This window comes from Trichophyton benhamiae (genome assembly GCF_000151125.1).
Source record: "Trichophyton benhamiae CBS 112371 chromosome Unknown Abenha-G-c-322p01.r1, whole genome shotgun sequence".
Taxonomy (NCBI): Eukaryota; Fungi; Ascomycota; class Eurotiomycetes; order Onygenales; family Arthrodermataceae; genus Trichophyton; species Trichophyton benhamiae.
The window spans coordinates 762,621-778,569 of NW_003315110.1; the positions used below are offsets into that span (position 1 = coordinate 762,621).

General features: G+C 46.8%; 6 protein-coding genes and 1 pseudogene across 7 annotated transcripts; 1 reads left to right on the forward strand and 6 right to left on the reverse strand.

The window, feature by feature from the left end:
• Positions 1–1,559: 1,559 nt before the first annotated feature.
• ARB_06092 (uncharacterized protein) lies at positions 1,560–2,798 on the reverse strand (the record flags this gene model as incomplete). The annotated part of the gene is made up of 1 exon (XM_003015735.1): positions 1,560–2,798. One exon carries the CDS (start codon positions 2,796–2,798, stop codon positions 1,560–1,562), a length of 1,239 nt encoding a protein of 412 aa, XP_003015781.1.
• A 521-nt stretch (positions 2,799–3,319) lies between these two features.
• On the reverse strand, positions 3,320–5,866 carry ARB_06093 (pentatricopeptide repeat protein; the record flags this gene model as incomplete). Its single annotated transcript, XM_003015736.1, has 1 exon — positions 3,320–5,866. The coding sequence occupies one exon, from the start codon at positions 5,864–5,866 to the stop codon at positions 3,320–3,322; it is 2,547 nt and encodes an 848-aa protein (XP_003015782.1).
• Positions 5,867–6,569: 703 nt separating this feature from the next.
• Positions 6,570–8,448, reverse strand: ARB_06094 (tetracycline-efflux transporter, putative; the record flags this gene model as incomplete). The annotated part of the gene is made up of 3 exons (XM_003015737.1): positions 6,570–6,604; positions 6,706–8,161; positions 8,230–8,448. 3 exons carry the CDS (start codon positions 8,446–8,448, stop codon positions 6,570–6,572), a joined length of 1,710 nt encoding a protein of 569 aa, XP_003015783.1.
• A 636-nt stretch (positions 8,449–9,084) lies between these two features.
• ARB_06095 (uncharacterized protein) lies at positions 9,085–10,378 on the reverse strand (the record flags this gene model as incomplete). The annotated part of the gene is made up of 3 exons (XM_003015738.1): positions 9,085–9,542; positions 9,603–10,188; positions 10,250–10,378. The coding sequence occupies 3 exons, from the start codon at positions 10,376–10,378 to the stop codon at positions 9,085–9,087; spliced, it is 1,173 nt and encodes a 390-aa protein (XP_003015784.1).
• Positions 10,379–10,877: 499 nt separating this feature from the next.
• Positions 10,878–12,996, forward strand: ARB_06096 (uncharacterized protein; the record flags this gene model as incomplete). Its single annotated transcript, XM_003015739.1, has 5 exons — positions 10,878–10,943; positions 11,002–11,613; positions 11,671–12,517; positions 12,573–12,676; positions 12,742–12,996. 5 exons carry the CDS (start codon positions 10,878–10,880, stop codon positions 12,994–12,996), a joined length of 1,884 nt encoding a protein of 627 aa, XP_003015785.1.
• Positions 12,997–13,296: 300 nt separating this feature from the next.
• On the reverse strand, positions 13,297–13,395 carry ARB_06097 (annotated as a pseudogene). The gene has a single exon. The product of its transcript is annotated as a tRNA-OTHER (tRNA).
• Positions 13,396–13,935: 540 nt separating this feature from the next.
• Positions 13,936–15,312, reverse strand: ARB_06098 (uncharacterized protein; the record flags this gene model as incomplete). The annotated part of the gene is made up of 1 exon (XM_003015740.1): positions 13,936–15,312. The coding sequence occupies one exon, from the start codon at positions 15,310–15,312 to the stop codon at positions 13,936–13,938; it is 1,377 nt and encodes a 458-aa protein (XP_003015786.1).
• Between the last annotated feature and the right edge of the window lie 637 nt (positions 15,313–15,949).

The window sequence follows — 15,949 nt, forward strand, 5'->3', positions numbered from 1 at the left end:
GCAACTGCGCAAGTTACTATCTCGGCGCCCTGGCACGTTCTATCTACTAAGGCGCTCAACATCAGCCAATAATACCAAACTAGAAAAACAACACAGCCAGCGTACATATTTTCACAAGATTGAAAGATTCACGCCTGATTTCTCCCCCCTTTTTTTTTCTTTTCTTTTTTTTTTTTTTTTTACTTTTTTTTTTTCTCATTCAACAGGCGCGCGCGTGAATCGGTTTGGCTACTAGCAGCAGCATGTATGTGTACCCCATGGAAGCAAGAGGTGAATAGATTATATTCCTTCCTCTCTTCCCTCTTTCCCGCCCCATCTCTTCCCCCTTATCCCTTTTCCCCTTTCGGTTGGCGGTTGCTTTTTCATTTCTATCACAGCGAAAAAACTTCTTCTTTTTTTCTTTGCTATTACATGGGAATTAAAAGAACTCAGCATGTCAGTGATGAATTGTGTTTGCTATTTTCCCCTTCTTCTATCTGTCTCCCTACCTGTCTGCCTGTGGATAGTGTTAATGCACTGCTCTGCACTGTTTCTAACCACTTATGCTGTTCAAGCTATGCTTGATGGGTTGATTGATAGTTTTTTAACTACCAGTCTTCTTTCCCCCTTTATCACCCCTTTATGTGTCTAAAATTGGATGGATTATTTAATACCCCCAGCAATATCCTATTGTTTTCTTGCTCTGTTCTATTCTTCTCTATTGCTTTAGCCCATTGTTCTTGTTTTTTATTTCTGCTGGTTTACTCCCTATTCCTACTACCCCTATAGATGCAGAATGGTCCTGTGCATGTCATTGCCCTTTTACCCCTTGTTTGATATCATTATCTGGCTACTTTGTTGTGTTTTTGTTCTTTATGTTTGCTTGGATCATCGGAACGGGGTTGTAAGATTTTCTGCTGTTTTTCCTCAAAGCTTTGGTCGAAGGTCAGGAATGTAGGGATAGAAGCTGTCTAGAGAGTTAGCGTAGCTAGTTACAAAAAACACCAAAGGAAAAATAAATAAAAAATAAAAAATTATATAAAAACAAAGACCATGGAATTGAGATTGAGCCATTAATTAAAGTATAATATTATAATTTTAAAGAGCAGAGAGGGGAGGGAAGGGGTAGAACATTGAAGAACAGGACAAGAAAATCTAATTACTCCAATATCTCAACGTAACACTTATGCAAACATATAATGCAGAGATAATGCAACCATCAAGTCCAACCAACCCCAGTCATTAGAAGAAGAATGTATTGAAAAAGAGCTAGAGATAGGCCTACCCTAGCTTTGAAGTTCGGCAAATATGAAAGGAAGAATGACCCTGCAGGCAGTAAGAAATACGATTATGCACTCGAAAAGGGTCAAGGGGAGGAGGTAGATGGGTTTGCTAGTAAGGTGTAGCCAGATAGCGAGGAAGGCTACAGAGTAAAAATGCCGTAATAGAACCCAAGGTGATCGAATAATGCCGGAAAGCAGTCCGATGGGGCCATCTATAAGTCCAAGTTGGAAATACCTGAAGCAGCCTCGTTGCAGGACTTTCAAATTAGGGTCTACGTAGTAGATTGTTAGTAACCACTACCCGGTAACAAAGGGAGGAAAGAATATATGCTTACCACCAGCGGCGAATATAGAGTATAAGGCTTGAGCAAGAATATTGATGACAGAAATCAACGACTTCCGTTGCCAGTGGAACTTGGACAACTGTCTTAAAACAAGTTTGGTATCACTTAAATCAGGCACCGCCTCCGGGCTAAGCAGATCTCGGAGGAGAACGACATCATTAAATGCCACGGTCATACCACCACCGGTCAACGGGTGACGCATGTTCAGGGAATCGCCTAGGAACATCAAGCCGGGGATCCTATTCGTGACGGGTCTGAGGAAGGAGTTTGGCATGGACCGGAATCCTCCCTTTTCTAACGCAGCTTCAAACGAGGGCCGGATACACTCTGGCAAAGAAGGTAGGACGACATTCCGCATATGCCCCTTTACACCTCCGTTGGCGACTGACGCCGAAGGCAGGTTGTCCGGTATATCAATTAGGATTCGAGTCTCATGTTCTCCAATCTGGTATATCAATATGGGCGGGAAATCACCCAGGACAACATGGCCGTGGCCCGGTATGGGTAATTTCGCATCTATAAGCTCCAGGCCCCAGAATTTCGACTTGGCGACTGGTTGTATGGGGAGATATTCCTTTCGGAACGTAGAGGCATAGCCATCTGCGACAACAGTCAGGGGCGCAAAATAAAAGTCTTGTTTGCCATCAGTCTGGCATTGAACTCCAAGGACATCCTCTGTATGCGTGGATTTTATGGTAGAAACGGCCTTGGTCTCGACAATGGTGACATTCGGGTTCGCGGCCGCCGCCTCTCGTAGGCGCATGATAAAGCGGCCGTGGTGGAAACACCTGCCTTCCAGGATCTTATCGTTGGCATCGCTGGGGAAAGGTATTTTCACGCCATTGCCAAAATATATCACATCGTATCCATATGTCCTTACAGCATCTATCCCCTCCAGGCAATCTCTCAGGCCGAGTTGTTCAAGAGCTCTCACCCCGCCGGGTTGAAGCAGCTCTCCCACTATCCGGTCAGGCTCCTTCAACGACCTCTCAAGCAAGATAACGCTCCGCCCCTGGTTCCCCAACGCAACGGCCAGCGTACATCCAGCAATGCCAGCGCCAATTATCACGACGTCCGCTTCGTGGTGTTCGTATCGTCGCCGCTCGGCTTCGTCGCGGTATGCCTTGGGCTTCGCGGAGCCATTCGCAAAGCCGTTGCCGCTCTGGGGGCAGGGAGGAGCCTCGACAACCATTGTAGTAACTTATCGAAAGGGTAACAAAATCCGGCACTTGTCGCTGTCACCGTCGCTGCATCGTCTGTCTGCCGGGGATAAAGAAGTCTGCCAGCTGGCCTCGAGCCGTCGCGGCGTTCAAGCAATTTATTTTATTTTTCGCTTTCTTTCTTTCTTTCTTTTTTGCGCAGGGGGAGGAAAAAGCTTGGCATGAACAGGTACCTCACGCCACCAAAAGGGCAAAAAAGAAAAAACATGTGAAGGTATCAGCATCCAGGATGGCATGATCTTTCTAGGGGGGCCCCGGAGATTAATCTATTCTATAAGTAACAACCAATGCAAGGAGGAGGAGGAGGGTTAAGAAGGTTGGCTGCATCAAGGTATGTACATAATTCTAGGCAGACATATAAAACATTAATAATAGCTGGTTGTTAAGTGGTAGAAAGGCCCAGCGGTCTGCATAGCTGGGGCCCAGGGGGGTATAGCTAACTATATCAACGCCTAGATTGAAAATAATATACAAAGAGAACGGATAAGTGTGATCAGCCATGGCTCAGCTGTAGCTCTGGCTCTGCGAGTTTCTTGCTTCCCCGGGAGCCTACGAACCCGTCCATTTCAATAGGACCCTTTCGCTCCTTTCCAGACGCCGTTTCAAACTCGGAACGCTCGCACCAGTTGGCAAGGGTGTGAGCGAGACCGCTAGCCCGTAAAGCTGGATCAGGGAAGTGAACAGGCGTATCATAAGATGGAGTGGGTTGGGCCTTCGTGGGCATTTCATCAGTTGGCGCCACGTTAACAGTATCCACACGGCCACTTTGGGCAGCTTCTTTCTGGTCAAGCAGCTTCACAAGGTATTCAAGGTACTCGAGTTCGTCGTAGAGTGCATCGTCAGCCGCGTTCGGCGTCGAGGTCTCAGAATGCTGCTCAAGGAGGTACTTGAGGTGTGCGACCAACCGTTGCAGCTCCACGACCAGGTCTCTGTGTAGTGCTGACTTTCGGCTCATTGCTGTCAAGATAGCCCACCGAAGCCCTCTCCGGCTACCGCTGGCCGCAGCTGCTCTAGAAATCATCTTCACAGCAACAGCATCAAACGGCACTGTAGCACCGTATTTTCCCTTGTTAACTGCGCGGAAGAGTCTCAGAGCTGCTCCAGGCTTTCCGTGCTTGATCAACATTGCACTGGCACTAACAGTCATATGGTGCTTGATTGGAAGCATGTTTTCTTCAAGTGTCCGGTAGAACAGGAAAACCGCCATTTTCAAGGCCTTCTCTTTCGATCTTACCTCGAAGATCTGCTTGTAGAAAGTCCCCAGTTTTGTCCTGTCGAAATCGGGGAACAATCTACTGGCGTCTTCAAGGATTTTCTGAGCTTCGTTTGCGCTTCCATTTTGCATGAGGCTCGCAACAACAGCTAGTTCAATATGAATCTGCTTCATGACTTTGCCCGATGCCTTGGCCACGGTATAGAGCTCCAGAGCCTCATCCATTCGGCCAGAGTTAATGCTGTGGATCATTCTTTTCCGGAGAGCAACAAACTTGTCCACATCTCGTCCACTTGTTGACGCATACTTGACTTTGTCTGACCATGTTGTCCGCTCCCCAGTCCAAGGTAGTTTGTAGGCTTCTTCAAGAGGGAAAGAGTCCCTATCAAAGCCAAGTATTCTCTGAGAGGCACCAGCCCGACCATTTTTCTGCTGGGATGATCGGAACATCCGCCATAGACCAACCGTGCTCTTCTCGCAAGTCATTCTGTGGTTCCTCAACAGGTGAATAAAATGTTCTTTGTTGGATGTCACATTCCATTGTCTAGTTTTTGCAGCCTGCAAAAACTCATCAACCATTTCCATGCTTCCCTTCTGGATAAATGCGATGAGAATATGCTCAAAGAGAACATCGTCCATCTCCAAGCCATACTCGTCAATTGCCTTGAAGATAAACGTCCGGATGCTTTCGCCAGAATTTCCCAGGAAGTATTCAAGGAATATGCGATCGAAGATCTTTGTAAAGTTTTTGCGGCCAGATTTATCTAATCCCAGCTCGTGAATCTGCTGGAGATATTCCTCCACAGCTGGCCAGTCGCTCTTTAGTGCTTTTCCGTACGCAAGAAGTCCCAGCGGTCGTAGCCCAATAGTAATGCCGTAGATGTCTTTCATTTCCTCAATCAAGGCCTCGGCCTTCTCGTCATACCCAGATTCGATATACGCTTTTAACAGAGGATTGAATAATCTCTCCGTGGGTGGTATTCCGAGCCCCAAAAGGGCGCTAGCCAACTTCCCAGCCTGTACCTCGACCAGTTCCATGTTACGGCTCTTCGTGTAAAGGCCACCCAAGTATATCGCACACAACCCGCAGCTGCTGTCATCCTTTAGGTACCTGAAAATAAACTCCTTCGCTTCTCCAAGCCGAAAGGAGTCCACAAGAGATCGCAAAACTAGGGATCGAAGGTTATATGATAATTCGAAGCGGTCGGCGTGGCGCAAATAGAGTGATGCAAGGGTATCGGCGCTCCATCGTGAACCCTGTGCTAGGAGTAATGCTTCCCAGGAATCTGAAGTCACTTGTCCGTTTCTCTCATCCCATCTGAATATGCCTCCTGCAAGAGATGTATTGCCAGCTTTCAGGTTTTCATTGAATATACTAGTCGAAAGTTCTTTCAGTGTCTCCATGTTTTCCTCAACGAAGTCTCCCGGTGGGCGCAAAAAATGGTGGGCCGCTTCAATCGGCTGGCCTTGTTTTAAGTGATTTTCAATTCTCGATTTCCAATTTTGATATTGGTCCGATGGAGATATATTTAATGAAGAGCCGCCGAATTTCATCACACCACGAGGGTGAGAATATCGGGCACTTAGATCTAGCGATCTCTGTCGGCGATTTTCTAGGAGAGTACCGTTGTTCGAAGTAGTGCTTGATATCTCGGACTTCTTTTCATAAGTGTAGGTTGTTGCTGGTGCTGTAGCATCTTCTCGACCATCATTTGCAAGTGTGCCTGTCCGCACAGTATTTCGATTTCTGGATCGGTTTTCAGTAGAAGATTTCCTCTTCATCGAGTCGAGTCCCAGAAATTCTCCCGCCTCGGCCGCTTCCATCATCCTTTCCACGGCTAATCCTCGCCCCGACGTGCTATAATTGGGGCATGACGATTCGAGAGTTCGCTTTTGCTCGACTAGATGTTCTGCTAAACGAACTCTCCGATTGACTTCGTATGTGATTGTAGCGACAGTGCATACGCTCCCAATGACACTGGCAGTAGAACCTGCTAGGGCTAATCGTCGTAAAACCCGTAAGGCCGATCGCGAGGGGACAATGTTTCTGGTTGACGGCCGATACATGATTGTCCGCGGTAGTGAGGGATAGGTGTGTATGGGACCATCCGAATGGCCCCGATCGAAAATGAGTATTCAAAAATGTCCCCTTTCCATCAGAGCTGTTTAGTTGACGGACGACTGGCGGATTCAATTGTGTTGGTGGTAGTTGTTGCTGGGTTGAAAGCGAAGTTGTCGAAGTTCACTTTTTCTGCTTCTGGGGGTTTGGTATCTGATTACGTAATATAACTCTGCGTTAGGATTTGGTAACAGAAGCTTCAGTTGTTGCTAGCTATTATTATGCAATTATGGATAGTAAATGCAGCTCTACCAGCTGCGATGATGTATGTGAAGTATAACAGTGCAACTAGAATTGAAATCTGTGCAACCCCTTCTTAAATTCTATGAAAACCCCGAATAAAGACGTGAAGTAAGCCGAGAAATAAATGATGTAGATACAATGTCAATTATATATGCACAACTCGGTCCGTTACATGCTTTCTTCGAGATGTTCAGAGGGTTGTTCTGTATTATCTGAGTTCGAAGAATGTTCAACCGAAGATCCGGGAATATAGACTGGGAAATTGTTAGTCAAGTTTATAGAAGACGACTAGGACTGAACTTACTATGTGGTAAGAGAAACCAACACGAAATAAAACTGAGGAATAGTAAACTCGCCAGGAGTATCCAAACCGTTTGCGTTAACTTCCCAACAGTCCAGCTGTAAACAAAACCTAACACAGTCGGTGCTATAACTCGGGCCAAAGCATGGAGTAACCCCACGGCACCCAAAAGCTGGCCCGTCCTATCTGACGGTAAGTGTTTAGTCAAAGTCGAGTTGATCGTCGGGGAGGCCATTGCGCTCATAGCATTGAGAACACCGCAGAGCACCATGAGCGGACCAGTCTTGACAAGACAAAACCCGGCATAACCCAAGAATTCGAAGAGGATAGATACTCTGATAATTCCAATATCCAGCTTATCAGAGCCACAGTTTGTCTGAGCCTCGCTAAGGGTATTATTTCGACGATTTCGGATCCATCGGGTAAGGAGAGGTAAGACGCCTAACAAGACGAGGACCCTGACGGTGCTTGTGATAGAGACAAACAAGCTAGACTCAATGTTCCCCCAGCCAAACACGTATTCAACATATAAAATGAGGGTGTTCATAGTACCCATTGAAACACCAAACAAAGCCGTGTCTATTGCGGCTAGAATTATCAAATTTCGTTGAACTAGCTTCACTCGTGTCTTTCCAGCACCAGTTTTCGAGACAGTCTTGTCAGCGACGGGAAGAAGGACAGCCAATGGCTTCAACAAGTGGAGAGGGTTGAAGTCCTGCAGGCGAAGCTTATTGATGTCCAGCGGTTTTATATTCCTCTTCTCCCGATTACGTTTCTGTCGTTCCTTCGTCAAAGATTCCGGGGCTATGAAGGAAATGAATATCGGCATTATGACCTGACAAGCCATGACAGCATAAAATACGACTCGGACATCTCCTGTCGCTTTGATGAGGTAACTGGCAGTAAGCGGGCCAAGTGCAATTCCGATAAAGAGGACACCATGGAAATACCCAAAGGAAACATTCCGTTTATTAGCAGGTGTACAGTCTGCTGCATATGACTGCGTCAATGCCACAGCTGCCGTGATGGAGCCAAACATTCCGTCAAAAAATGACCCTAGAAGGAAAAGATTTACCGGCAGAGTATCAGGGAATGTAGCGACAAGTGCAGTGATGACTTCTCCCAGGAATGTGCCCAAAGTACATAATCCAATGATCTTTGTCCTCCCATAACCATCAGATAGCTCACCTAACTTTGGGCTTACTACCGCAGAGAGAATGCCAGCAATGAGGTTCATGACAAGCTGGAACCGAGAGACCAGCGCATGTACCTCTGGTATCCGACATTGAGGATTTTCAACACCGAATATCACGGGAGTATAAGTAAAAGTATTGTCCTTTGCCGCACGATCAGAGAAATATTCCCGGCATATCAATGTGAGCATGAGATTGATCTTTGGTACGGCAACTCCTCCAAACGCAAGGGTAAACGGAAGAAGCGGAGGCAGCAGCCATAACACCTAGTGAATTCGTAGTCAGCATACAAAGGCCATAAACGAGCGAATTTCATGCTGCAAGCAGCACTCACAGAAGGCCTTTTCCACCAAGGCAAAGAAGAGAAATCCTCGACCTCGGTTTCATCTAGCCCATGGGCCAGCAGTGTTGTTCTCTCATCCGATATATCTGTTCCCAAGTGCGGCTCTGACGCAAATTCAAAGGGAGTCCGTCTGCCTGCCGTCATATTGTCGCTCATGGACTCTTCCAGCCCAAGTTCAATGCTGGAACTGACTGGTTTGGAGATGGCCATGAAGCCGAGAATGGGTGCAATGGAGAGCGGATGTGCAGTGCATGGACAAGTTCACAATCGAAAACTCGTTCAACAACACATAATTCTGCTGACGACGAAGGAGAGGCTAACCGGCGTATATCGAAGAAAGAAGTAGCTGCATAATGACGGAGAAACAGTTGGAATTCTGGCCGGAACCTGGAACTTCAGCTGTAAGTATCCTTGGGCCACCGGCATGATTGATCCTCCATTGTTCTTCCATTGAATTGTTTCGTCCGGTCCCGCTCGAAAAAATGTCCGAAAAGGGAATTAGTCATCGTTTTAGGCGATATTGCTGGGAAGCGAATGCCTAGCTCGTAGGCCTGGAATACGGCGCCTTTTTCGCTCTGCTGCAGTTGTGAGAAGCTGTGGGATATAATCCCCGCTTTGGGCGGATAGTTGGAGTTGCGGTTTGCCGGGCTGGTGGGCAAGTTGCGTCATGGGGATTTTCACCGATGCTGGAGCTGCCCCAGTTCAAAAAAGCAACATCAAATTACCGGGGTGCATCTCTTATTAAGTGCTCTCTCTTGTTGATTTTATAAATGGCTAACCAGATGACAACCGTAGAATAGAAAATAGTAATATACAGATGGCGTGGCTGTGATTTATCGTGATTTATCATCGTACGAGATCGCGGCCCTCTGGGCCAGCGAAGAACTTCTTCTGCTCTAGGCACCTTTCACTCGTGCAGTTTTGGCATCGGAGCATCATCTGGTGCGTACACTTTGCGCCGCTTCGGAGATGCTCTGCTGCCAGGTCTGCTAATCCTTGAATGAAGACGGGATTCCCGTTGAGGCTCTCCACTCGTTTAACACCCGGATTATTTGCTTCATGAATAACCTCCTTGTCTAGTTCGTAGAGAGTCTCTATGTGGTCACTGGTAAATGCGATTGGGATCAGCAGCAGATCAGTCTGCCCGCGACTGACATAGTTCTGAACCGTATCACTGGTCTGGGCCCCGAGCCAGGCTTGGGGTCCGACTTGAGATTGCCAGCATAGTCGGTAAGGGTTAGAGAACTTTAATCTTTGCATAACGGCATATACTGTTGCGGCTACCTCAGCAGGATATGGGTCACCTGGAAATGAAACAGTTAGACCGGTGCCGGCTTATGCACACAAAATAGTAGGTTGCTCACCTCTGTTGACAACGGTCATCGGTAGACTATGAGCTGAGAAAAGAAGGACAACATTGTCACGCTTATCCTCAGGGTACGTGACTAGTTGTGCTTCGATATTTTGCGCGAACGCCTCGATCAACCCTGGATGTGTAGGCCACCTGTCAATAACACTCCATTGAATATTCCCGCTGACATCTTCCGACCCTTCAGCGCCGCGTCTTCCCTCTAGTTTGTTTTTCCATCTCCAGAGGTCATTGAGAGAACTGCCCGTAGTCGAACAGGAGTACTGAGGATACTGTGTGAATGCAACAGCCCGTCCACCTTTGCCTTTTCCGAACCCATCATTGAGCAGCTGTGTGTACATCTCCTCTGTCAATGGTGCAGCATATCTAAATGCCACGTACGGCTTATGTGGTGCCGTCTCTGGCGATATCTTGTCAAGTATTTTGCACATTTCAGAGCACTGGTACTCTGACCACTTCCGAATTGGAGAGCCGCCCCCAATATCGGCGTATTGTTTCTGGATCTTCGGAGTTCGACGTCGTGAAATAAGAGGGCCAAGGTAAGACTGTAACCTTCCAAGCGGTATCAAGTCACCATCTGCCTAGGACTTGTTAGGGCTGCGGTGATGGAATGAGAATAATGCACCAGCTCATGGAACTTACAAATAGCCTGCTCAAGAAATCCCCGACCTCATCTGTAGTGGAAGGCCCACCCATATTTAGAAAAACCATTGCAGTAGGGCCTTTTGACCCTGTTGAATCCTGGGTAACTGGTGGTACCACAGTCGCCATCGTGCGCGAGCTTCCATTGTATGAGCCAACTGGAGCTCGTAGGCATGCGGATACACTCCCCAGTCCTCCGCGAGGAATCTTCGACAATGTCCTTGGAATCGCCATTATGATAATTAATTAGTGATAATGCGAGAATCCAGAGGTTCTATAAGTGAGAGGGAGAGAGAAAAAGGAACCTCGCTTTAACGGTGGCTTGCGAGCAAGTCGAAGGAATGTTCAGCGTCTTTCCTCTTTTGGCCTTGCCAGAGCTTTGCCCAAAAATTAGTTCCCGAGGCTCCCGAATGAACCAATCAGAGGGCGTGTTATTACGATACATCACATGATCTGGTGTTTTAGCGCGTCTTGTCGGCTAATTAGGCAGACGCGTCCCGTGACTTATCCGCCGCGACTACTTCTGAGTTACATCAGCGAAACGCCTGGATAGACAAACAGGCAGCAGCTCTTAACTCGACAGTGCTCACTTTTTCATCCTCAGATATCCCGACTACCTGCTTCTGTCATGGCTTCTAACTGGGTGCGCGATGAGGATGATGTGGAGGAGGAGGACGACGATATTGATGACACTGTATGACGTCGTCCCCGAACAAGTAGAACGAACTATCGCCTGTTAACTATATATCTAGGACTACAAATCCAGCAAAGATGCAGTCCTCTTTGCTATTGAAGTTAGCGAGTCAATGCTAACTCCTCCACCTGACTCTAAGTCTAAGAAGGCGGATAAGGATGCACCAATTACCGCTGCGTTGAAGAGTGCATACCATATCATGCAGCAGAGAATTATATCTAACCCTCAGGACATGATGGGCGTCTTACTATATGGGACAAAGGACTCGAAATTTTATGACGAAGATGAGGAGGGCAGAGGCACACTCCCATACCCCCATTGCTACTTGTACACGGACCTAGATGTTCCAGCCGCCTCTGACGTGAAGGACTTGCGAGCCTTGGCTGAGGACGAAGACAGCGCCGCAGAGATATTGATTCCCTCTGAGGAACCTGTCACAATGGCAAATGTGCTGTTCTGTGCTAACCAGATCTTTACCTCAAAAGCAGCTAACTTCTCTTCTCGGCGGCTCTTCATCATTACGGACAACGATAATCCACATCAAAATGAAAAGGCGCTCAGGTCTGCAGCTACCGTTAGGGCGAAAGATTTGTATGACCTTGGAGTGATTATAGAATTATTCCCAATTTCCAGACCAGGTGAAGAGTTTGACCGTTCAAAATTCTATGCAGTGAGGATTACCTAAATGTTACATGCCATTTTATATCATCTTTAACCCTTTCAATAGGACATCATCTATAAGGCCTCCCCAACTGACCCGGAAGCTCCTGCATTTCCACAAGCTGCAACCAAGACTTCAACTTCGGGGGGAGATGGCATCACGCTTTTGAACTCTCTCATTTCATCAATCAATTCCAAGTCTGTCCCTCGAAGAGCGCTATTTTCAAATGTTCCCTTAGAGATCGGGCCCGGCCTCAAAATCTCCGTCACTGGGTATTTGATATTTAAGCGACAAGAACCTGCTCGAAGCTGTTACATTTGGCTGGCTGGCGAACAGCCCCAAATTGCCAAAGGAATGACTACTCAGCTTGCAGATGACAGTGCCCGTGAAGTGGAAAAATGGGAGATCCGCAAAGCATATAAGTTTGGAGGTGAACAGGTCTCATTTACTCAGGAGGAGCAAGCAGAGATCAGGAACTTCGGTGAGCCCACTATTCGGATTCTCGGTTTCAAGCCCCTTTCCTCGCTACCTATCTGGGCATCCATGAAACACCCTACCTTCCTTTATCCCTCGGAGGAAGGGTATGTAGGCTCAACACGTACATTCTCAGCATTGCATCAGACACTACTGAAGCAAAAAAAGATGGCCCTGGTATGGTTTGTGCCTCGACGAAACGCAGCCCCTGTGATGGCCGCAATGATTGCTGGAGAAGAAAAGCTCGATGAGAATGGTGAACAAACTATCCCTCCTGGAATGTGGATTCTTCCTCTCCCTTTTGCAGACGACATCAGACAAAACCCGGAGACAAACCATATTACCGCCCCTGACTCATTAATCAATAAGATGAGACCTATTATCCGGCAGCTTCAGCTTCAAAACGCGCAATATGACCCACAGAGATATCCAAATCCATGTATGTGCAGTGTACTCTGATTGTTTATGACTAAAACTAACCCAACCTTTACCAGCGCTTCAATGGCATTATAAGATCCTACAGGCTTTAGCACTGGATGAAGATTTACCAGAGGAGCCAGAAGACAAGACTAAACCGAAATATAAAGCCATTGACAAGGTAAACGACATTCAGTACCTGTACCACAACATTTCCTGGAATAACATGAGGCTAAGGATACGCAGCGAACTGGAGACTTGGTCATTGAATGGGGTGAAGAGCTTGAGACTCAGTACCGGGCTCTAGAGAAAAGTCAACCAGCGACCTCAACTCTCGTTAAAAGACCAGCTCCAAGTGCAAAGGGAGTTAAGGAGGAGCCAGCATCTAAGAGGGCGAAAACCGAAGAACCCGAGGATATCAAGGCTTACTATGAAAAGGGCACACTGAACAAGGTAAAGCCCATCCCTCGCCCAATAAGTGTCGAATTATCAAGCCTCTAACTCGGTATTTAATATAGCTCACCGTTGCCGTACTGAAGGACTTCCTAATTTCACATTCTCTGCCAATTTCTGGTAAGAAAGCAGATCTAGTTGAAAGAGTAGAGGAACATTTTGGTCGTTGATAGCTGCTTAAAGTACCACTTGTGGGATATGAAAATCGGGAATCCATCTATAACAGCAACAACAACCTTTTTAATCTTGTGTCTAGAGGGAAAAGTAGAAAAATAAAAAAGAATAAATCGATACGGAGTAAGATGAATCAAATATAGTTAGGAACTAAAAATACAAAAAAGATAAGGCCGACGTCGGACGGATTCGAACCGTCGCCCCCGAAGGGAATTGATTATCTGCTTCAGAGAAGTTCTAGTCAATCGCATTAGACCACTCTGCCACAACGCCTTATTGATGTCTGGGTTGAGAAAAGCAGAATGATAACCGACACACAGCTTCCCAATTGATAACCGACTCCTGGCGTCGCCCCTGAGAACGATGGCGATCGATTTTGCCTCAAACCAGGTCAGGGATGATGGATGGTTTATGCAAGGGGAGACTTCGTAACCGTATTTACAATTGTCCTCGAAGTGGCTTTACGTAAATCTATGAAAACTTGAAGAAAAGAGAAGGATGGGTTGGAAATGCAGATCATTATTACATTGTTTGCACAAGCCGAGCCGAGACTCCGATACCCCCATGCATAAACAAACCGCCTATGTAGTTAAAAGAAGCGAAGTTGACAAGAGAAGCATATACTTATAGCCAAGAATAAAAGTAAAGTAAAGTTGAAGTTTATAGACAGCAGTTGGAAAGTGAGGTATCGGGAATGAGACTATCCGGGCCATGGTATCAAAATCTACAGAGGAAACCGGGTGTTAATAAAAGGTCTTTTTATCCTTGGATGATACGCATAGTATATATGCAGTAACAGAAGGAAAGGAGGACTTACCGTATTTCATAACTTCCAGCACGTGTCATATATCGCACCCATTTCACGCTGCTGTAGTTCCCCTTTTCAAATACCTTCAGATAGCGCACCAACAACCCACTGCTCGTGAACATAAGCAAGCTGAAGGCAAGGCTGAGAGGCGGCCGGCTCCAGGTCTTTTGCTGGGTCATGGAGGTCAAGGTAGCTTCGGCCGTAAGGACAAATTCACTCTGACCGGAAAACCTCGCTATTTTCCAGACGATATTGTTATGTTCCGGTTCATACTTGGCCCTTCCCTGGGTTGTCCGCTCCGTGATCTTAGCTGTGTTAAGTGGGGTAGGTATCCGGACAACGACATTGGTAGCAAATAATTTTGGGCCATAGTTTGCCTTTATAGCAATGCTGTATTCGACTTTTGTGGTACCTACTTCACGGACAATAGGATGGACCTTAAAAGGCAGGTTCACGTTTTCAGTTGCCCGGTATCTCATCAGCTCAAATTCGCCATCGGGTGGGATGAAAGAGATGATTCGGTCAGCATCAAACTGGCCTAGCTTAACGCATTGATGAAACTGGCAGTCTTCAAGGGTAACGCTGCCCGCCGCAGCCCGCGTTGTCCTTGGTTTCCCGGGCACACCATTGGCATCATCGTTATCTAGCAAGAGCCGATCATTAAGGCCAAACTTGCATTCTGGCGTTCCGCTGAGATATGTTCGCATGACTATGTGTCCATTCACGTCCGCCCGTAGCACGGTTCCGGTGGCAGACATTAAAAGGTTAACATCCTCAATCACGTCGACAAAAGCCTCGTTCTTTCGGTACTTAATATCTGATCGTCGCCACGATAATGCGCCGGTTGCTTGCATGGTAATACGACTCGAATCGGTGGCCGAGTTAACGATGGAAGACTTCACTCCTTCGGTAGTTATATACATCTTCAGCGTATCCGTCTCGGTGTTCTGCGGGTATCCAAAGTCGAGGATTTCTAAACACAAGGCCGGAGTTAGTATTTTTGTACATTTCAGTCCAAGTATACCATGCCAGGCACATAGCTTACCGTCCAGCAATTCATAAATCAACACAAAATTATTCTTGACTGCTTCCTCGTCAAACTTGCCAAAGTACCCCTTCCCCAGCATTATTAATTTGTACAAGAATTCAAACACGAGCGCGGCATTCGCGTTGCTCTTCGTAACTGCGACCAGATATATATTCTCATGTTTGACATGGCTGAACGTCGTTGAGCCGAGCGTCAATATGGGAGATCGGACCTGCGCATTCGATATCACCTGGATGCGGAAGATGTCTGCGAGTCGTGGTCGACAGTCGTTGCGAAAAGAGCGAAATATAAGATTTTCGCCCTTCTGGTTGAAGATGAGGATCCCGGACAGCATCCTGACAGAGAATGAATCACAAGAAGGAGCAGAAATGAGTCTCGGGAGTGTGTCCGCGGTTCCTGTTGTTGCAAGTTGCTACGCTTTGGGTTCCTGGAGCTCCCGTCAGAGCCCGATCTCATTGGATCCATTTGGAACGCTTGTACCGGATAATCGTATTTACCGGTATTTCCATACAAAATTACGCTCGGCATAGTTAGAAGGGGTACAGTTTGACCAGAAGTTATTTGAAGCAGCACTACTTGATTAGCCATGATCCATGACGGCATATTATCCTAGGTGAACAGTAACGACATACAAAAGGGGGGTGGAAATGTGATGTAACAGACATGCGGGTAACCAAATATATGACAGGTAATCTGGAGGGTATATGTAAGAAGGGAATGGATAAGGAGACATAAAAATAGGGATTAGATAGATATACCTCCCACGGAGACATAGAATATCGAGAGTAACACTGGCTCGGGAGGTACGGCGGTAAGATCCCAGTTCCAGGAGGCAGTGATACCAGCACTCAGGGCAAAAAGTCATACGAAATAGAAAAGATGCAGCGAGACACACGGTAGGTCTATCAACATAAAAGGAAATACGAGATGAGGCATCATCAGAACGGTAGTTGGGTAAGATAAAAGAGAGT